The 22,536-nt window shown below is 41.3% G+C and overlaps 1 protein-coding gene across 1 annotated transcript in view; it reads left to right on the top strand.

Annotated features, from left to right (window-relative positions):
* Positions 1-22,536, top strand: part of nbas (NBAS subunit of NRZ tethering complex) — a 160,688-nt gene that overhangs the window by 12,848 nt on the left and 125,304 nt on the right. The window contains exons 7-18 of the mRNA XM_044376225.1: positions 2,241-2,374; positions 3,759-3,892; positions 5,985-6,083; positions 7,753-7,891; positions 7,980-8,045; positions 8,138-8,266; positions 8,673-8,736; positions 9,278-9,471; positions 10,978-11,253; positions 16,508-16,633; positions 16,976-17,127; positions 17,295-17,432. Of these exons, the coding sequence (XP_044232160.1) occupies positions 2,241-2,374; positions 3,759-3,892; positions 5,985-6,083; positions 7,753-7,891; positions 7,980-8,045; positions 8,138-8,266; positions 8,673-8,736; positions 9,278-9,471; positions 10,978-11,253; positions 16,508-16,633; positions 16,976-17,127; positions 17,295-17,432 (1,651 nt within the window). The remainder of the gene's footprint in view (positions 1-2,240; positions 2,375-3,758; positions 3,893-5,984; positions 6,084-7,752; positions 7,892-7,979; positions 8,046-8,137; positions 8,267-8,672; positions 8,737-9,277; positions 9,472-10,977; positions 11,254-16,507; positions 16,634-16,975; positions 17,128-17,294; positions 17,433-22,536) is intronic.

The following is a 22,536-nucleotide window of genomic DNA, read 5'->3' as shown; positions in this document are numbered from 1 at the left end:
GGAAGGAAGCAGTGTGAAAGTGAAATAGAAAAAAAGATTGAAATAGAAAGCAAAAGAGCCAAAAGAACAAGAAGAGGAAAACAGGAGGCGCTTGGTACCTAGGACTCTCATAATGGCTGCATGTTTTTGTCTGCTCCTTCTCAGCTGAGAGTCTCAAAGGTGTGTTAAATCGCCTTCTTCCTGAGGTGCTCTCTGATACTTAGGCCTTCAAAATTTGGGGAGCTATTATTTCTCTCAGTGGGTGCCGGATTGATTGTTTCTCACTCTTTCTTTCAGCACCTCTATCTCTCATTCCTTCTCTCTCTTAATCTGTCTCGCCTCCCACTTCTTTCCCTTTGTTCTTCATTTAAAATTCTAGTCATACAATATCCAACGCCTCCATTCGTTTGCGGTATTGCCCACAAGGGGTTGCAGCAGCGTTCCTCAGCCAAGAAATTCAATACAATAACACCAATAGCACTGTTATGTGATATCAACAAAAACATACCTTCTTTTTCATAACTTTATTGCTTAGCAGGCACAGCACCCGTGGTGACATTTTATGTTTCACACTGTTTGCCAAATCTGAGTCTGTGCTAAAGGTTGTGCCCAGCTGAACATTTAAAAATGGAAGAATAAGGGACCTATTAAGCTCATTTGCAGCTGTATGTTTTTATTCTGGGACTCCACTAGAGAAGCTTTGCATGATTCACAGTTCAAAAAAACTCCCTATTTATCTTATACTGGCCCTTTATGCAGCCCCTCAGTGCAGCCTCTGTCTCTTAGGCAGTTTTAGCTTGTGTCTCTTTACGTACCCCCTCCCGATGAGCCTAAGTCTCTGCTGATTGGACAGCTTTCTGGAAGCCTGCCGAGGGGCAGCCAATCAGTTGTATTAAGTTACTGCTGATGCAAACCCAACATTTCCTGCTTTACTGCTTCATATGAAAAGCTTTTAAATGACTAAATAACAAGAAACTTTTACTGTGAAGAATTTACAGGAAATGAAATGTGTTCCTCACCGAATTAGCAGAGCTTTGTTAGCGGCGCTAAAAACCGGTTGACGCAACAACATATGGAGATATTTGGAGGTATTTGAAGCTCTTTGTTCAGTGGATTAGTCACAAATAATACAGGGAGGAATACTACAAGCAGAAACAGTCACAGTGATGATGATATTTGATGAAGAGCTGCAGATGACCAGTACACCTCCAACTTATTTTACTTTGCCCTGCTGTGTAATGGAAAAACACTTGACTCGAGTCATGGCTCGGCGTAACTACCTCCAAAACAATGGAAAAATGCCATAACCTTAGCAGAGTGGAGCAGTGAACTCATGCGCTGTGTGTGGAGCAGATGACCGTCACAAACCAATGTCAGTTCAGGCTGAAAGTAGAAAAAAATGTTGAAAACTGAGCATTCAGAGCACTCTGAAGCTGGTGCTTTTTGCTCACAGAGATTACTTTTATGTACGTTTACCTCATTATTTGACACTTTGGCCACATTTAATATCATCATCTGACATTGTAACATTATATATATGACTGAAAAAAGGGAAAAGCATAATAGGTCCCCTTTAAATATTCTACTTGGCTTTCTTGTACACAACACATAGATTGTGCACGTTTGTACAAAAAAGCACAATTTCCCCTGTATTGTTTAATGTATCATAAGATAATCAAAACAGAGTGAGGATCTGAGGCTGGCCAGACTGCTCCAGTCCCTCTATCAGAGGGAAGTATGACAGCGAATCCTTGAGAAAGTGCCAGCAGGCAGGGATGTGCTTTATCATAGCGATATGGTTACACTCACAGCACTGCTGAGCCAGCAGATTGGTAAAACAGTAGCCTATACTTCAATAAAAGCTGGATTTATGATCTCTGTTCTCCTCCCCCTTTCTCTCTGCCTCTCTCTTTTACACACTCCCCCCCAACCCCCCTACCTCCCAATGAGTGTGCGTGTGGATATGTGTGTGCATGTCTTTGAGAGACAATAATTGAGACGTATTACTCTAGCTATCCTTCACAGATGAATTGGATAGGTCCTTAGACACACTGTGTTGATGTATGGCATTAGCTTTATCCTTCTTCTCCCATCTGTATTCATCATCGGCACACCACAGAACATCAGGGATTATTCACAGAGAGTTTTCTCATCTGGCTTAATAAGAAATTCTCGGCTCCCTGAATCTCTTGTCTCTCTTTCTCCTCTGCATTCTGTTTTTACGAGCTTTCGAGCTTTCTTTTTCTTTTTGTCTGTTACAGTGCCAAAGGACCCAAACCCCCAATGGCGGAGGGTGGCATGGAGCCACGACTGTACCCTGCTGGCCTACGCTGACAGCACCGGCACCGTGCGCCTTTTCGACCTCATGGGCAGCGAACTGTTCGTCATCCCACCGGTAACCATTCTAGTTCCCCTTTCTTTGACATCATCAAACAACTCCTCTCCTCTCCAAGCTATCTTTGTGTCTTTTTTTTTTTCTTGTGCATGTGTCAATACTAATTATAAGTGATTAAGCGTAGCATATGGAAACCCAGCATTCATTTGGCACCTTTTCAGTATTATCTCCATATTTTCCTACATTATGTTGCATCTAATATGAATTCATGCATAAACTTTGCTTGATTTATCACTGGGAAGTACTACACAGGCTGATTCTGGTGTTTTGTTTTTGATTGAAAGCATTAGACAGATTATAAGTTAGGAAAATGCAGTTTCTTATCCTGACAAAAAGCATTTTTAACTGTATTTGTAACCTTTCAGTTACACAGTTATGAGGTTTCAGACCTCCATAATGTTGCCTCCAGACTTGATTGGGCCTTGCTCTGCTGTTTCAATGTAGCTCACATTTTCAGGGCACTTTGAGCTGCCGGTCTTCTTGTCAGACACTCTCTGCTCTCTCTTTGTCTGTCACTTCTTTCTCATTCATCGTCTGTTGCTTATTCGCCTGCACATCTATCTTTCTTCTCCCTTTTATGCTCATATTGTCCCATGCCTTTTCCCTCCATCTCCATCACCACCTCTTTTTAATTTTTCACTCGCCTGCTGCTCCTCCGGTCCTCCGTCGATATTCCTTTCTTTCTCTCGGTATCTCTCTTTGTGCTGCCATTTCAAGTCCATTTGCTGTTCCCCCTCACTTTAATGCCCTCTGTGTGTCACATATTATCATTCCTCCTTTTCTATCCATCATTCCTTCCACTCCTTTATTCGCCCTGTCTGAGAGGATGAGCGCAGACAGTCATCCTTCTCCCCAGCCACACTCATCTTTCAAAGTCTCTGATCTTCATTCCTTTAGTGCAACACCACTTTGTTATGCATCTACAGTGTGTGTGCCTGCACACTTACATCAGCAACCCCCTCCTCTGCTGTACTGTTTCTCTTGTTTGTCACTGTTAAGTGCACACACCAGTGACTTGATGCTATTTCTGGAGGAAATGATAAAGTCAACTTGACAGAAAGTCTGCATGGATGAAAAAGATCAAAATTTGCTAATTTTCTGCCTCTCTTTCACTTTCTGTCTTGTCTCTCTTTTATCTTTTGTTCCCTGCCTTCCTTGTCCCATCATTTTCTTTCCTAATGTTTTTTCTGTCTATTTTCTGTTCTCTAACAAACGCATCGCGTATGATGTATCTTTGTTGTTTACCCTTGTAAAAATTTGACGGGGGCACAAACTGATAGATAATTCTACATATTTCTCTAAGTCTTTTGATTTCCTCTGCTGTTTACATCAGTCACTTTCGCACCGCCTCTGACCTTTCCCTCTCATCTTCCTATTGATCCAGGTGGTGAGTTTTCCTGGGGATTTCAGTTGTGCAGTGGCAGGCCTGATATTCCTGGAATACACAGCCAGCACTCAGTGGTCGGCTGAGCTGCTTGTTATCACATACGGCGGCGGGCTCAAGAGCTACCTAGTCAGGTGAGAGACAAATCTCCTCCACTAATGCACAAGTAGACCTAGAAATAGGTATCTCAAAGCACCTTCTCATTAGTAATGTTATCTTAACTAGCAAATCAAAATAAATTCTATTGTGGTTCTGAAACCCTGCATTATTTAAGTTTAAGACATCATAAATAATATGAGATTTTTCAGGTGCCAGCTCACTTGGACACCTGGAAATGTTCTGGGCTGCTTTATTATCGTCTTACACTTCAACCGAAATTACAACTTAACACAGTGCACACACTTTGAACTGTTCTCAGTGCTTCAATTTCAACTACTTTTACCACTTATGCATCAACTGACATTTCAGCTGCCATCATCTTATACTCCTCACCCGGTCTTTTAGCTGCGTTCATCTTTTTACTCTTCAGTTGCTTTCATCGGTTACACATCAACTGACATTTCAACTGCTTTCATCTTTTACTCTTCGAATTCAACTGCTTTCACCATTTCCACGTCAGCTGACATTTGAACCGTGTTTCTCGTCAATGCTTACTTTTCGAGAGACACTTCAAACTCACTTAAACTTCCACTGATTTCTTTCAGGACTTCCACTTCAACTTACATGACCAGCTCACTTTGTCATCTAAATTTTGACTTACATTGCACCTCCTTTCAGTGCTTGAACTTCAACTCAAACTTCAGCTCCTTTCAGCACTTCTACTTCAACTTCATTCAGTTCCCACACTTACATTAGCAGTTCAACATCATTCAGGGATTACAGTTACACCGAAACTTCAACTGCTGTCAGCACTTCCATTTTAATAGCTAATTCAACTTCTGTTGTTTTTAAATGTTTCAACTGCAAACTTTCAGCATCAAACTGTTTATTAGTTGTTTATTTCTGTCACATTTCTGGAGATTTGTCACCCAGAACCATCCTGCGCTGCTTTATTATCTTGTGCTTTAAATGCATGTTCTGTATATTCTAACCTTTATAGTACAGTGCATCCTCTTTGATCTATCTATCTATATGTAAATGTTGAGGGGAGTGACTTCTCTCTTTGAATACAAATTCCCCTGCTTGACAATCCTTACTCAATCACATTTTGAATATTAGATTAATGACGTCTGATTGTGTATGTGTGTCTTCCTGCAAGAGTCTGCATGTCTGCCTTCCTCTTGTGGGCACAACTTCCCTTTTAATTTAGCACTATTTAATATGACATTATTTTATAGATTTCCAATTTCACTCTGCATGATTGCTGCAGTCACACCAAGCCTCGCTGCATTGACACTCCAAGACACAGGATGAGATTGTGCATGCGTGTTGAATCTCGATCAGAGTGACGTCCCGCACTCCACGACTTCCTTTCAATCCAGCGAGCGTACTGTAGTGATGTATGCCGAGGATGGAGGAAAACGCTGATTTATTTTTCTATTACAGGCAGATAAATGGCGTTAGCTGCCTTTGAAGCCGTCAGGGTGTGCGGGCGAATGTGCATGTGTGTGAGGAGGTAATTAAGATGTGAGACATTTGCACCAGATTTACTCTGAGAGTGCTGGCTTGATTTTTTAAAGGTTCATTTTCAGTATGGAGCTTACACTCACTCTTCCTCCTCATATGACTGCATTCCAATATTGTCGCTTAAACACTTTGAATTAGAAATTCAGAATTATAGCTGAGGCTTGACAGTAAGTCATCTCTCTCTCTCTCTCACTCTGTGCCAACACTTCTTCATGTGTGTGTGTATGTGTGTGTTCACATGCACACAACTGCTTTTGCTGTGGCATGAACACCTAAACAAAGAAGTTTTCAGCTCTTTCCTTTACCTCTCTTTAGCCTTCTCACTTTACAGTTTACATCACAAGCAAACATTTCCCCAGTGAGATATCCAAACACAAATTACATGACATCTCCTCCAGTGCCAATTTAATTTAGATTGCCAACTTAAATTAGACTGAATATTTCACCATGTCTCATCTTCCTCAAAGCGGTTGTGTTGTACCAATAACATTTTGTACACGACCGTTTAGTGTTGTGATTGTTGGTATGCCAGAGTTAAAATATAGGTGTCATGTGTCTATCCTTTTTCTCCCTCTCTCTCTTTATCTCTCTCTCTCTCAGTGTGGGAACCAATCAGAACTTCCAAGAGAACCACAGCTTCAGTTTCTCTGCCCACTACTCTCATGGCATCACCTCAGCTATTTACCACCCTGTCCACCGGTAAGTGAATTGTCTCCTTCACAACATGCTTTGAACTTGTAGTGCCCGTAGAGTGTAGTTGAAATCATGAAGATTTTTTTGAGAAATGAAAGACTGCTAACTTCAGTGCAATGCCTTTCTCACATCCACCTGACTTCCCAAGACATTTTATTTTCTCTTGTGGCTTCTCTAGTTCAAGCCTTCATCTATTAGAGCGGCGTTTCATCAAGAGTGTTATATTCAGACATCCTTATACATCCTTTGAATCCAATTTCATCCTTAAAATCACTGCAGATGATGCTACGAGCTGCCCTGTAAAGCTCAAATATTTGAATTTGAAAGTAGCCATATGATTTCAAACACTTTCATCATTTGACATTCAGGGGCAATACAAGTTTACACATGTCGTCAATATGCTCACAAGTACGTATTATATTGATCACTGCGCCAGACATTACAGCTCACTTTATCTGAAAAACTTGCTATGCGGACTGGTTATACAGTGAAAACACACAACATTAGCAGTCTTTTGCAGACATTCTTGTACAAGGATAAGGTGTTACATTATGGAAGGAGGCCAGGGGGATTACTCCGGAATAAATGAGCCAATCGTTTTAATGCAACACCTGCAGGAATTTACTACGGCAGTCCAGGATGTCCTTGGACTTCCTCACCACATAGCATTCAAAGGTTTCAGTTAATTATGTCTGGCTCACCCCCCGTGACCTTACTGTTTTCACCACGCTCCCCACGTCTGCACATACCATTTAGATTTTGTTTGGCTGGTGAAGCTTGGTTTGGCAGCTTAATGGATTTTGGCAGCTACTGTCAAGTGTTTGCCAACTGATAGATGAGATGAAACTTTAATGATCCCTGTGCGAAAACTGGGTCAGCAACAGAGAGAATAGACCAGAGGAGAAAAAAAAAAAGGTGAGAAAGTTGATATGAGAAAAAGTTTGAAAAGCTGAGCATACATGTAAAAATGCAGTTTATTAATGATTAATTGAAGCAGACACTATGTAAGTAGCTATTCATATTGTGTGGCGCACAGATGGGATAGCAAATATTCAGAAATGATTCCAGATGTGCAGTTAGACATTGTGATCTTTTCATCATCAGAATTACAGACGGGAGTTAATGCATTGTATGTACATAAGAATGTGAAGAATATACAGAAGTAGTCTGGCATCTGTTCTAATGAAACCATGGGATCACAGTATGGAAGTAGAAGAAGATGCCTGATGTCAAAGATGGGCCACTATTTGAACATAAATTAGCTTTCCATCACTTCACAAAGTAACCTTCAGCTTTTGGCTCCTACTAAATGTCCACTTTCTCTGCACCAGGGGGCAGTGTTGTGCTGAACAGCACTGCTTCATCAACACCTTTCCCCCCCCTCTTGAGCTCCTGACCACATCTGCTCTGTCTTAACTGTGCTTAGCCACTGATTCTAGCCAGACTTTTACCTTTTAGATAAATAACTTTTTTAATCCACCGCTTTGCTTAAATGGCACTCGAGCAGCGTGAACGCTCACTGATAACCCAGCTTGAACCCAGGCTGAAGGACGACCTCACAGTCACTACCTTAATTCGCTGCTCTTGTTATGTAGTGCCAATTGTTCTGTCAGTCAGCAATCACGGAGGTGGTAACCATGTGTTTGCGTGTGTGTGTGTGCTTGTTTTTTTCCAGATTGCTGCTGGTGGGGGGGTGTGAGTCGGGGGACGACAGTACGTCCAAGGCCTCTTGTTGTGGCATCACAGCATGGAGGACTCTTTCCGGCTCGCCACACTACAAGCAGGTCACCAGCTATGAGGATGATGTCAATATGGTGAGGAGGCCACACATACAAACCTCTCTGTAAATAATTCACGTAAAATGTAAAAAAAAAAGTGTCACCTACTTTTCTTGTCATTTAGAATCAGAAAAGAGGTTTCTTCAGGATCCCCAGTTTCAGGCTGTTCTCCAGACAAGGAGATGAAAAGGTAGACTTTTTTCTTTCGGTTTCCCTCATTTGAAATTGTGAACATTATCTTAATTAAAAAAAAATGTCTACCCTTGCAATTGTGTTGTCCAGGATGGTGTATTCCGCATGAGTCTGAGCCCTGATGGCACCCTGCTGTCGGTCATCCACTTCTCTGGTCGTCTGTCTCTCTGGGACATCCCTTCGCTTAAACAGAGGGCCACATGGAGCCAAGACCAACAGGTACACCTCTAAACCACTTGTGTGTACGTTTGTGTATGCATGCATGATTTTGCTAATACAGAGTATACCTCTGTGTTTTGCAGTTGCGTGTCCTGGTAATATTTTGTACATTAGCTGCTTGACTGACTGTATTAATGTAATATCTCTCCTCTGTATGTGTGCGTATGAATGTGTGTGTATGACAGTAAGTGAGGTAGCTTCGGAAGAACTTATATTTGCAGTTTATGCGGCGTGTGTGTATGTTCTGCTTCACCGCTGATCTGAGCTGGCAGAGCCTCTGTGTGTACTTGCTGTAAGTGTAAACAGGGTTAGCAGATTAATCCCCCCCCTCCCTCCCGTCCCCTCCCTTTCTTCTTCTTTCCCTCCCATCTTCTTTGGTCCCTCCATCCTTGGGTCGTCCCCACAGCCAGGATTTGAGGAGATCAATCCAGAGTGGAAGACATCGCTGGAGAGAAGAAAGAAAATAAAAGGTAGTTTGGCCCGCAGGGCTAAAAAGGGCTGACTTTATTGCTGACACGACAGTGCACAGTGGATACAAAATAATGATCTTTGACATGACTTATTCGCTGAATTATACAGTTATTTAGACATACAGTTACATACTGCATGCCAAGGCCAGCAGACATTTACTCCGTCAGTGTCTATGCCCGTGAGTGTGCGTATTTCTGTGCTCGTGTAATTGCCTGTATGTATCTGCATGTATGCCAATTTGTGCAACTGTGCAGTTTTTTTGTTGTTGTTGTTGACAGTTTTAGGCCAATATTAATGGCAGCTGTGACAGCTTGTGTAAACAGTGATCTGTGTGGGAATCTTTATCTCATGCATGAAAAGTAATAAACATGCCCACATGTGTAAATATCTTGTAGAGGAGGAAAACGATTAAAAGAGTTAATGAGGTATATGATCCCAATAAGTGCACAATGCATGTTCAAATAAGAGGATCATCCTTTTTATTGTCTTTGATTGATCTATATTACTGCCCTCCACTATGTCTCTCCATGCCTGTGCCAGATAAGGAGCAGTACTACCCGCTGGAGGACGTGAACTGGTGGAGTGACAACGTGTTGATTCTGGCTCGCTGCTCTGGGTCCGTCACCGTCTCCTCCGTCAGGACGCTCCGCAACCTTCTGGGCAAATCCTGTGAATGGTTCGAGCCCTCACCTCGAGTCACCGCCGCGCATGACGGGGGCTTCCTCAGCCTTGAGGTAAATGTCAAGATAGCGGTACGTGTGTGTATGTGTGTGTGTGAGTGAGTGGTTGGGTGAAGACGCAGGAGGAGTTTGTAAATCACAGAATGGTATGTGAGAGTCATGCAAGGATCGTTTGTAGATTATAGATGTTAGCCTTCGGGGCTTTAAAAAGGCGTATTGCAGAATAGAAGGGTCATCTCACAGGTGCAGAGGGCTGGAGTCTGTGAGAATGAAATTTCTTTTCTTGTAACTGTTCTGGATCAAAAACACTGAGTACACTGTTTCAAATGCAAAGTGAGTCTGTTGTACAGTTAAGTCGACACAGATGTGTGCATTGATTTGAGATCATTTGTACAGCCAGTATAAAAATGTAAAAAAAAAAAAAGTGTGTGATGATGAAATATGTATCCCTGATTCTTTATTCCTCCACAGAGGCCCTGATATCTCATCACCCTCCTCTTTTATTCCAGTATTTCGCTTTTATTTTTATTTTTTTTTTATCTGATTGCACAGAGAAAGAGAGAGCGAGAGAGCTAGCTGCAAACTTTTAGGAAAGGTTTCATCAGCCCGCTTCAGCGTGGAATGGGGGATGGTTGTCTCTGTTGCTGTATCTACAGCTGAGGGTTCATGTTGAAATTACCTTGAACATGGGGCTGTGTGTGTGAAGACAGGGCTCGTACTGTATACGCCTCCATAGATGTGGAATAGCGCGACCTTGTGCGTTTATGATCGTTAGTACACGTGCATCTCCTCAGCTCCTCATTGATTAAAGCACTTAATGTTTTACAGGTGCTCGATTGTTTCATAAGCCCTGGCTGAGAGCAGAGCTGCTGGAGGAGGCAGAATTTTTCTCCACTGAGCTAAAACCCAGAGGGGTGTCAGGAGGAAATATGAGGACTTGCTGCAGTGTACAGATGAAAAATGGGCAAATAATTTTTCCCTCAACTGAGGCAATCACAAAACTAGAGAACAGGACAAGACAAGTGGAAGAAAGTACTTTGGACAGCTTGAATTTAGATTTTCTATCAAGCAGCTTGACCTTGCTATTGTTTTGTGTTCAGACAGCCTGCTGATTAAGTGTGTTTACCGGCTTAAGCACAGCTAGATGTAAACTGTGCTGCATTGCATCCCATGCTTCATTTTTCCATTCATCACCTCCCGCTGGCAAAGAAGTGTCCATCCTCGGCGTCACCCAGGCAAGGGCTGTAAATCCGGCAGTCTGACTCGTCAGGAATGGGTGCTCTTCTGTTTTGCAGCCCTCACTTTATGATCTGGGCCAAAGGGAAAGATATATTTTTATGGAAAAAAAACAAAACTTAATGCTGTCAAATGTGGCTTTATGATCAATTCTAAGCCATATGTTTGCAGTGTAATTCAAATTGATGCACTGATTCTCCTCTGCACCCGCATCACTCAAACCTATCACAACACATTTTTCTGCTTCCGTCCTTTTCTTCAGTTTTGTCGTCTTTGTGTTTATCTCTAATCCCGTTTGTGACGCTATAGTTTTCTTATCCACAGTGTGAGGTGAAGCTGGCCCAGAAGCGTGGGCGTCTAGAGAGCAACCTGAGCGGAGGAGCCAGCGAGGACGAGGAGGGCGACGACGGTGGAGACTCTGATTCAGACGACGAGTCCTCAGCCAAAGCCCGCTACTTCGGCTACATCAAGCAGGGCCTGTATTATGTGACGGAGATGGAACGCTTCGCTCCGCCACGCAAGCGCCCACGCACCGTAATCAAAAACTACCGTCTCGTCAGCCTGAGGTCAACGACACCAGAGGAATTGTACCAGAGGAAGGTAGGAGGCCGACACAGCTTGTAAATGACTGGACTGTTAGTGTTCATGTACACCTGCTACCTGCTGATGTGGAACCATCTCTTTTCAAGCACTAAATTTGTGCATTTTGTGTATAAGGGCAATAGGGCTGTGCAATATGACCAAAATCTTATATCTTGACATAGGTCATTTCATATCCAGATAATGATACATATCACAATATAACACATTTTCTGTTTCTGTCTTGCTCAAGTGCTAAAAGTGGTTAGTGGTGTTTCAGTCTGTTGTGAGGACTGGTCTGCAGCGTAATTTGAAAAATACAGGTTTCTGGTCCATGTCAGACTTTTAATACCCAAACCACGTTCATGCGACAGAAGTAGCCCCTCTTTTAGCTCTGAGCTCTTGGCTGGTCAAAGTTCTTCTCCTGTTTGGAATTACCCCGTTCTGTGTCACGTTCACTCTCCACCATGTTTTTTTGTGTTGCTTTCATGCAAATTCCCTGCCTGCATCCGTGCTGTGCAGAAGAATGTAAAGCGAAGTCCAAATGACAAAAAATATTTCCGTAAAGAATGTGATTTACAACACAACTAATATGAAACGATAGACATTTTTCTATTGTCACATGATATATCTCATCATATCGCACAGCCCTAAAGGGCATAAGCTTTGAATTGCTGGCAGGGTCAGAGCTAAATTCAGAAAGAGGTATGCAAATAACTATATTGGTGTCTTCCATTTAAATTTTAAAAAATGTGCTTCGTGGCCTGAATACATGTTGTCACTTTCCATGTCTGAAAGAGTGCTTTGAATTTTGAACATCAGAATACTGAAAGCGCTGTTCCACATTGGCTAATTTACTACACAGTTTTCAGTTGTTATTCTGAGAAGCACTATACCCCTGGAACTCTAGTATTTTAAATGTTAGCACTGTAAAGTTTTGGATACATTTTAAGGATGGCTTAAGAGTTTTAAGTTGTTTTAACAACAGTAGCGACGTGGATGGAGCAAAACGCTGTTTTTTTTGGTTGGTCCATCACTTTGGTGCTAACTGAATCTCAACAACAATTAGATAGATTGCAATGAAATTTTGCACTAATAGTCACGGTCTCCAGAGGATGAATCGTAATGATTTGGTGATCTCTTAGTGCCACCAGCAATCAAAGTATCGTCACGTCTTTGGTGATGTGAGTCAAAATGTCTTGTCAACTATTAAACAGATTACCGTGAAATCTGGTACAGGTGTTCATGAACTTCAATGATCCCTCAACTTTTCACTGAGCGCTGTCATCAGGTCAAAAGTTTAATTTGTCTAACACTAAATGCCTGCAAAACTAATGACATTACCATTAGTCTCAGATTTACTTTGCTAAAGATAAATATGTCAGCATTGTCATTGTGAACATGTTAACATTTAGTTCATGGCAGTCTCAAAGAGCTGTAGCTGAAGTAGCTGAAGACTCTTGAGTCTTGTTTAGTTTAAGACTTTCAGATTTGAATGAACAGCCAGATGGTTGACACTGAGTTGCTTAGTGGCTCTTTTAAATAAGAGTATTATAGTACTCATGTTAACATAGTTTCATAGCAGTCACATAAGTGGTGTGATGTGTGTGTGGACAACTAAGGTCACAGCCGCAGTGTTGCACTCTTCAAAAAGAGAGAAGGAGAGAGAGTGAGTCACTTTTCAGGTACGGTTTACTTACTTATTTATCGGGGAGCACACACACAACAAAACGCTTATGTGCTTAGGCAAGAAAAGCTTTCGTCAGTGTTCATGCTGGAACACATTCATGTTTGGATTTGAATGTTCTTTTAGCTCAGCAATCTAAACAACAATTACAGTGCTGATGTGCAGCTCTCTGCCTCACGCTGTTGTAAATTCAATTTGGCAAAGAAATCGATATTACCTATTTAATATTTCAAAGATACTACTCAATTTCCAATTTGCATTGTACTCAAGTCACACGCACTGTAATGCCAGTAATATTTTGAAGCACCCCAAATTCATGGACGTGGATTGCCAAGGCAACGACCAAAAGAGAAATATGGCGGAATCCAGAGCGAAGCGTCAGCTGTAGAGTCACTTCTGTGCCTCTCACACATTATCACGAGTATAAAAAAATGTTTTGTCTCATGCATCTCAGCGTCTCTGTCCACAGAAGCAGCCGTCTGTCAGCTGCAGCTCCTGGGGAGCTGAGAGGACAGCGGCCTTCACCAGGCTCACTGACAGCAGAGATTTACTGAATCGAAATAGTTTGTATGTCGGCTCCACTGGAAGAAATCGACAGTGTTAGTATTTATTGATAAATTGACACAGCTAATAAGTTGAAAATGCATATACAGCGGGATATTTGATTTAATCAGTTGCCTGCTCAGATTACGCTTCACTAAACGTGACAAAAACAGACTCGGAGCTTAAAAAAAACATGGGAGGTCTCCGTAAGACTGTCTTGGATTCAGTGTGGATTGATATATTTAATAAAATGGAAGCGTTATCTGTACTGTGAGAAAACATTTTCTATGAGAATTGGCCACGGCCTCTCTCTCTCCAGTTCGCCAGGACCGCATTTTTTTTCAGCGCACACACAGAACGGAAAACTAGCGGACCGTGAGGAGACATTCGCTGAATTAAAAAAAAAAAAAGTGTATTGGATTAGAATCGCTGACTTTACCTTTTAATTAAGCAACAACTGTAGGACGTCATACAACACCATTATAACGGGCTGATCTGCAAAATTGGTTTCCGACTAAATAAATCCTGTGTCAGCTCAGTGAAGTGCTATTGTTTTGTTGGATCAGCTCCAGAGTGCCGTTGAGGAGAAATGAAAACCAAGCAAGATGTTCAGTTTGCTTTGAGGCTATTGCTCAGTCCCAGGGGTTTCTCTGAAATGCTAATTGCTGCATTAGAAATATGGCTGTTGTTGCTTCTCGCTACAAATTGCAGCAAAGACAACAACATGCTCTATCATAAAGCACAGCGAGAGTGGTATCGGCTCTCAGTGGTCCCAAGTTTGAGCATGGTTCATCAGTCATTTTTATGACCCATCATCTACTGCCTTCTTCATCATTGTCATCATCATTAGATGCCATTAGTCATCACCATCAATCCTAACAGTGAGAGAGTTACAAAGTAATATATCATTATTATCTCTTTGTAACACTTGGTACCCGCAGCACTTCCCCAGCTGCTGCTTCTGCTCTCCTTTCGGAATTGTTTTTTTTTTTTTTCTTCTCTTCACACGTACCATATGTAGGCGTGTGAGTGAAAAGGAGGAAGGGTGTCTGTATTGTCTGTATGTGTATCTACTATATGTCTGTGTGCGTGTATGCGTTCATCTTTGATTTCTTGTGTGTCAATGCCTGCATATTAATGTTTGCATTACATTTGTACTGTTTGAAATTTCCACACCACAACCACAGATATGCACACTCACTCACACACAGAAACCAGAATGACCTAACCTCTCCGCTGAGATTCACCTCAGTTGAGGTTTGCGGTCCAATTGACTGTGAATGGACCAGAACAAGTGATTTGGGGTTATTTCCTCAAGTCAGAGGCTCTTCATGTGTTTAAGAGTTTGATGGTGCGCTCGGTGGCGTAACCCTGCCTGTGTGAGTTGCTCACTGGCAGGGCTGCTAAACGTTTTATTAGTTGAATCCAGAGAGAGAAAGAAGCAGTTTTTGATGTCCTCCTACGTGAGGTTTAACTGTGTGGGGTTCTTATTGCCCTCGAGGAACCACAGTCTGGCTAATGTGTTGCTTTATACTCCTACACACAGAAAGAGATGGATACTCTGTGTGTGTGTGTGTGTCAGTCAGTGCGTTTGCACACACACACATATACTTTCACACACATTGAGTGGGCCTGCGTAAACTGAAGTGTCATTCTCTTGTTGAATGACACTGATATAGCACAAAACCTTCTTTTAGCATCATTCTGTGTTGATGTCTAACCCAGGTCATATTTATAATAGTAATAATAACAGCCACTACTACTACCACAAAATATATGGTAACAAGACCGGTAACAAGACTAATAATTAGCCAAGCCACGCTAGCAGCTCTGTACACAGCTGTGCTTTGAGCTAAATGCTACAGCGGTGCTTTAAAATAATAAAGGCTAAAATCAGCATCCTAACATGCTTAAAATTACAATGAAATTTATATTGTCTCGTACTTAAGTCTACCATCAAATACCAGCAAAACTACTGACATTCCCCTTAGTCTCAGCTGTACTTTGTGTTTAGAGCTAATTAGCAAATGTTAACATGCTAACACGCAAACCAAGATGGTGAACAAGCCAAACATTATACCTGCTAACAATTAGCATTGTCATTATGGGAATTTTAGCATGCTGATGTTAGCACCATTGTATCTGAGTACAGCTTCACAGAGCCACTAGCGTGACTGTAGACATTTAGTCTTCTTTTTATTTTTTAAAATTTTATTTTGAGTTCCAATATGTACTCCTGATTCCTCCTTTGAGGTTTCTCACTGTCCATTTGATTTTCTATATATTTCATTCCCCCCTCGGCCATTCCCCTAATCCCTCCGTTGCATACCCAATTCAGACTGTGTCACATTGCTACACAGATTGAAATCTGCATGTTTGAGCTGTTCCAATTCAGTCTTTGAATATTCAGTGTGCACACTCAGGATTTTTAAGTGCCAGTGCTTGTGCACAGGTTTATTCAAACCTTGGCATCTTTGTCCTTCAGTGTGATGGAAAATGGGGCCCTGGACTTTTCGCTCGTCTGTGGGTTGTTTTTTGTTTGCCTAGATATTTGCTTTAAATACCCCATGCTTTGAATTTGTTTAATCCATTTAATTAATTTATTCTGTTTAGGACCACAGTGCATGGAGATTGAATCAGTAGTATGCCTTTGGGACACTAATTGGATAAAACAAAAAAACTTAAATATACCTCACAGAATATAAAAAGCTGTTGTGCAGTTCTGTTTTTTTGTACCCAACTTAAATTTTACATCAAAAAAATTATCTGTGCTTCTTAATTAGAGTTGTTGTCTGCTCAATTCCTAGACAAGCTTTTCATCAACTGGATTGTTCCTCTCATTTCACAAACACTTGTCTGCATCATCTACAAATTAATGTTCACACACTTGTCAAACCATATACATTTGTTTTAATGTTGTCTGCACAACATAGAGTTGATTACACCTTCAATGAGTTTTAAAAAGCCCTCAGTACAAAGAAATCATGCTTATACATTGCTTATGTCCTCATTACTGTGTATTGTGTGCATGTTTTTATCCCACAGATTGACAATGAGGAATATGGCGAAGCCTTGTCTCTTGCCCAAGCGTATAATCTGGACTCTGACCTCGTCTACCAAAGACAGTGGAGGAAGAGTACTGTCAGCATCGCCTCAATACAAGATTATCTGGTAAGAGATAGAAGAAAGAGAGAGAGAGAGATGGATTTGAGGAAATGAGGAAAGGAGGAGGTGGGATGGTTATCAGGAGACAGAGATATAAAGCGCGGTATCTAGAGTTTTGGTGTTTTGTATGAGACGTCTGGTGAGAAATATACACGATATGTGTGTGGGCGAGTAGGGGCATAGCACACGCTTAAGTGCAGCACAACCCCCTTACTCTATTTCACGCATCATTTTTACCAATTTGTAACAAATTTTCACACCCTCCCTTCCTAATTCTGTATTTCATTTTACCCCATCATTTCTTCTGAACTCATTCCCTCTCCTTCCATTCCCCTACATCCCATCCAGAGCAAGATCCGCAAGCGTTCATGGGTGCTGCACGAGTGTGTGGAGCGCGTCCCGGAGAATGTTGATGCAGCCAAGGAGCTGCTGCAGTATGGCCTGAAAGGAACTGACCTTGAGGCCCTCATAGCCATAGGAAACAGAGAAGATGGGGGCAGGTAGGGCATGCAAGAATACACTGATGTGCTCATTGCACATGCATAAGTCTGTAAATGACAATGGATTTTTGTCAGTGTCTTTACTCCACCAACCAGGGGTTTATCCTACTTGCGTCATTGTGTTTTTACTTGTTAATCTTTATGTATGTGTGACTTCCATCTCCCAGGTTTATTATGCCAGGTGACGTTGACCTTGATGACCTTCCCTATGAAGACATGCTGTCAGACAATGAGGAGCTGGAGATGAAGAAGGAGAGGGAGAACAAGAAGAGACAGGAGCTGCTGGCCAAAGTCGACTTCAGCAGGTACACTGCCTGTCAGAGTGTAGTGTAGTGTAGTCAGCTCAGCTAATCAGTCAGACACCATATGAAGACAGAAAGTCACAGTAGACAGAAATGCTGCCAAAGTTCTGAACACAGGAGAAGATTTATTCAAACAAAATCACAAGGGCAGGCTGGTAGTTAGAACATCACCAGCTGGAGGACTAAGACTTGGTTTGCAAGCATCTGCGCTGCTTAAAAAAGTACTCCAATAATTTAGTTTTGCACTTCCATCATGTTGGGGGACTTGTGGAAAAAAAGAATGGTCAAAATCCACACAGCAGAGCCCCACATATCCTAAAATTAAACCCTAGTATGGGTGAAGCTTCAAAAACACAGAATCCTACATTTCCCTTTATCATAACACCCTTCTTTCCTGGTAAAAAAAAAAAAAAGACTGTCAAACTCCACACAGTTAGTGACGCAGGCCTTATTTTGAAAATCTAAAGTCTCCAAGGCCGACCCGAAATAACCTGATGACATCATCTGGGTTATTTTGTCGCTGTTCAGAAGGATCCTCGAGGGCCATTGAAGACGTTATGCAACTGTTTTCTGAGGAATATTTCTTGTGAAGTGTAAACTGATTTTTATGTGTAAAATCGGCTGAGTGCCCTTTTTAAGTGTTCTTGAGCAAGTTTCTGAAGTCCTTATTTCATACATATAATCCTGTCACAGTAAGGTACTCCTTTGGAGATGGGTGTATAATTTTTCACTAAACTTTTAAGAAAAGTGACTGAAATACCATAACGCAACACCAGCTTCCGACTCTCGGTAACAGTTGTTGGGTAGGCGGTAAAAATTCCACCGAGGGGAACCTGATGCTGACCCATGTGAGTCGCCTTGTCAGCAGGTTGTTGCCTACTGTTTAGAAAGCTTAAATTAAGCCATTATTATTCCTGGTATCAACCGTATTGATGGGGCGTAACAAACAGACTAAGATTTGTTGGAAGTGAAGGAAAGAAGAGATTGCAGAGAAGGTATTTAACGTGCAGACAAGAAAACCAGGAGGAAATGTGTGAGCAGGCTGCCAAATTTAACACTGATCGTTTGATTAGGTCACAGACCAGAGAGGGGATCATAAAGGCAGGGACATTAATGGGGATGAGGGGGAGAGAGGGAGAGAAAACGTTGGTGGAGATTAGTGGGTAATCTGCTGGAGGTAATTTATGCCTTTGTTGTTAAGTGCCCAGGGAAAGACTAATGAAAAACCCTTTAGTGATCACTAATCACCCCTCATACACACACACACATAATACCTTACCCTCGCATTATGAAACATTCTTAAGCTTAATACAAATACACACCCATATTACACACATATATTAAAATGAGTAAATGCAAACAGAAGGAAATATGCATATACTGAAATGAATGATGCACATTTAAAATGCATCTGCGTATTGTGTTCATGCAAGCAAGCATTGTACATACAGGTATTTCAGGCTTCAGTAGCTGGATTAGACTATCTTTATTGTTCTTCTCACTTCAGATACTTAACCAGTGAGCCTCCAGTCTGAATTTGAATGAGAAAGAGAAGAAAGTGTAATGTCTCCCCTCTTCAGTTCCCTTTTTATTTTTTTTGCCCATTAGATTTTCTTTCTTTTTAGCTCATTTTGTAATAAAGCTGTTTAGCTTTATTGCAAACTTGTAGTGCTTACTGGATAAAGAAAAGATTAAGGATATGAAAAATATAGAAGAGGGAGTAAAAAAATAATCAATAATTTGCCAACATTAAAGAAACCATTACATTTAATCGTCAGTGAATTGCCTTCTTTAAATATTCCTATTTTTCTTCTTTATCTCCGAGTCAGGGTGTCTGCCTGGCAGCTCATACACGTGTCCCCAGAATGTGTTTATATATATTTGTGTGTGTGTGTGTGTGTGTGTGTGTGTGTGTGTGTGTGTGTGTGTGTGTGTGTGTGTGTGTGTGTGTGTGTGTGTGTGTGTGTGTGTGCGTTTGGGTGCAGAGAAGCCCCTCACTAATGGATCTAACCATGGTGCCTTGAGGCCTGCGGCAGAGGCCAGAGACAGATAATAATTCTCTTAATTTCTTTTTAACTACACCACCATTACAGAAATGGCTCAGTATCGATCACATCTGCTCTGAGTACGTGTGTGTGTGTGTGTGTGTGTGTGTGTGTGTGTGTGTGTGTGTGTGAGTGAAGGCTCTTGTGTATAGATAAGGACTGTATTTAACTACTGACTGTCACATGGTGTTTTGAGGTCGACTGTGCATGCTTGAAAGAAATGAATCCACCAGGTTTTTTTTTTTAATAATCACCAGTCAGTACAGTGAAGCAAAAGGGTGATTATTCTTAATTGCACTGATTACTCTTGGGTTAAAAAGAGAAAAAATAACCTGGAAGTTACTCTTAAAGAGCGCTATTGACTGTTGTTCTCAAGGAGAGAATCACGTTTTCAATAATTAAAGTTGCTCCACAAGCAAATTAACTTTTGTTTTAAGATGTTGTAAGAAGTTAATTTCAGCTATCACCACCTACATGTTTTCTAAAGCACCCAATAAAATGAAGAATATTACTTTACGACTATGACCTCTCTCCCATTTTTAAAAAAGAACTTCTCTTGTTACCACCAGTTTTACTCCCTTAGGCAATATGTTGCGCTTGCAGGGCATGCACGTATCCTGAAAAGTAATGTCAGGACTTTGTTATTGCTTTGTATTTTTAGCTGTCATGCACCAGATCGATGTCTTGAATGTTTTAAAACTTTTTAATTTTTCTTGAGATAACGACCACTGTTTTCTCGAGGTCACAGGATAATTATGGAGAACTCAAAAATGAGTGTCTGGTTCATTTGATCACACCTGATTTCAGCCTTCAAGGTCACTTTCATCACTGTCAGTGGAGGATTCATCTTTAATTCCAGAGTTTTCTCTGGATTATTTTGAGAGAAAGGTGGCAAAGGTTGGAGAACAAGTGTGGTGCGGCGTACACAGCTTTAGAGCTCCAGTATACTGTGTGCCACAAATACAATATGAAACATAACTGGCAGATAAGATAAATGGTCCACAGCCTTTTTATTTTAAAAAGTTAACTGCATTCATTAATGAATGAATTAATTTGAAAGCATCTTACAGTCTCCTGCCTGTATGGGAATAACAAACTGAGGGGAAGGCAGAGTGCTCCGCTGTGTCGTTATTAACGTCATGTCTGCAGCAGCGGAGAGCAGCCTCTCTGCTGCACCGTTTGCTCCGGGGAAAGCCATTGTTGTCCAACATGCTGAGCGGGCGCAGGGTTTTTGAGGTGAAACAGACTGAGCACTGAGTTATTTTCTTCACCTCAGAGTTAGTTTAAGTTTTTTAATGCTGCAGTGTGTGTTGGAGGTTGGTCTCATGTGTTACTGTTGGAGTTTGCTGCTCCACTCCGCTAACGATAGTCTCTGAGTGACAGCCTAGAAAGTTCACAATATACTTCACATTCATCTCGCAAAGGTAATTATTTAGTCCTTAAATCAAAACATGCTTGCAAATGCTGCATTTTTTTGAAGATGAACTACAAGATAGCTCTAGTATGTGCGCTGTAGACTGTCCAGGGGCTGCACTGCCCTCGCAGTTGAGTTCTGCCTTTTTTGTTCCATCACCATCACATGCCAGAATTTTCAACAAAGGCCGCAGCCAGTAATACAAGGGCAGCCCGCCTTTGAGTTAAATAGGCAGGAAAAACCCTGAATTCATCAAATAGTTTATAAAAGTAATAAGGAGTTACTATAAGCCTTATTTTTTAGTTTTTGGTAAATAACCTTTATTGAATAAAATATGACAGAAAACATCAAACAGAGTGGTGATCTTACATATATTTTGCCTCTTTCATGATGTCTTGTTCTTACATTATAAGTAATAAAGGGAAACGACCTATTGGGAAAGGAAACGGGTTGATTATCACATTTTCTCAAGATAATGAAATAATTAACTTGTGATCTCGAGATAACAGTGTTAAAAAATAATTGCAAGCACGGCCATCCTCGGCTTCTGTCGTTTTGGCTGCATGCAAACAATTTTATCTTTTAGCCTCGTCTCATCAGTCTATGTTTCCATATTAAAGTATAATTCAGGATTCACCATGGGCTTTTGTAACTGCTGCTTTGACTTTCAGCATACAATAACAAGATGGACAATACTGCAGTTGTGGTGTATGTGTGTGTTTGTGAAAGAGGGAGGGGAAAGAGTGTGAAGATGAGAGTGCAGTTTGCTGCAAGGTGTTTATGTCCTTATCTGATCAGATTCAGACCTCAATCAGGAGTCTCATTTTCTCATTTGCTCCAGCACTGGTCGTGTTTATATATATTTGTGTGTGTGTGTTTGTGTGTGTGTGTGTGTTTGTGTGTATGTGTGCAAGACACTGTGGCACCTCGAGCATGTGAAGGCTTGAGCTGATGTGTTTTTTTGTCTGTTTATGCAGTCCAATTTTGTCTCTCACACTGTGTGATAATCGCTTTTATCACACACTGCATCTCTGTGCACACATGTGTGTATGATTGTGAGTGTGTTGGCCTGTTTTTGCAGTTCAATCTCTGTCCGGTGCCGTCATATTCGAGGTGTTTGTGAAGAGATGGAGGAGCGATGCCATCTGATTGTAATAACCTGCGGTTCTGATAGCTGTGAAATACAAGATGTGCACACACACTAAGAAACACACACACACACACGCACATACCTTGAAGCAATCAGGGTCCAGTCTCTTTACATTAGACAGCATGTGTGATGATGTGTTAGAGTCTACAGCACTGTTTAAATTGTGCACATTACATCTTAAACCTTCCAGCCCCCAATCTCCATTTGGATGCGTTGCGGTGTTTTTGTTCATTCTGGCCCTCTCTTAATCATGTTTTTCCCTTGAGTCACTGTTTATTGTAAGGGCAATTCAGGGGACCAATATACTGTAAACCTTTACAAAGGCAGAGACACTCTGCTTCCCTTTTGGTGAACAGCCAGGTTGCCCATTTATATGTGTAATAGTGCACTACACACTGTTTATGCTGTACCTCAGTGGAATTCAGTTGTAAGATTAGCAATTTAAAAGCCAGAGATGTGGACCTGAATTGAACATTTATTCACCTCTAACCTGTTGGT

The sequence above is a fragment of the Thunnus albacares genome, chromosome 16 (genome assembly GCF_914725855.1).
Source record: "Thunnus albacares chromosome 16, fThuAlb1.1, whole genome shotgun sequence".
NCBI classification, from domain to species: domain Eukaryota; kingdom Metazoa; phylum Chordata; class Actinopteri; order Scombriformes; family Scombridae; genus Thunnus; species Thunnus albacares.
Note: the sequence above shows the minus strand (reverse complement) of the source record. Positions and strands in the feature narration are given on the sequence as shown.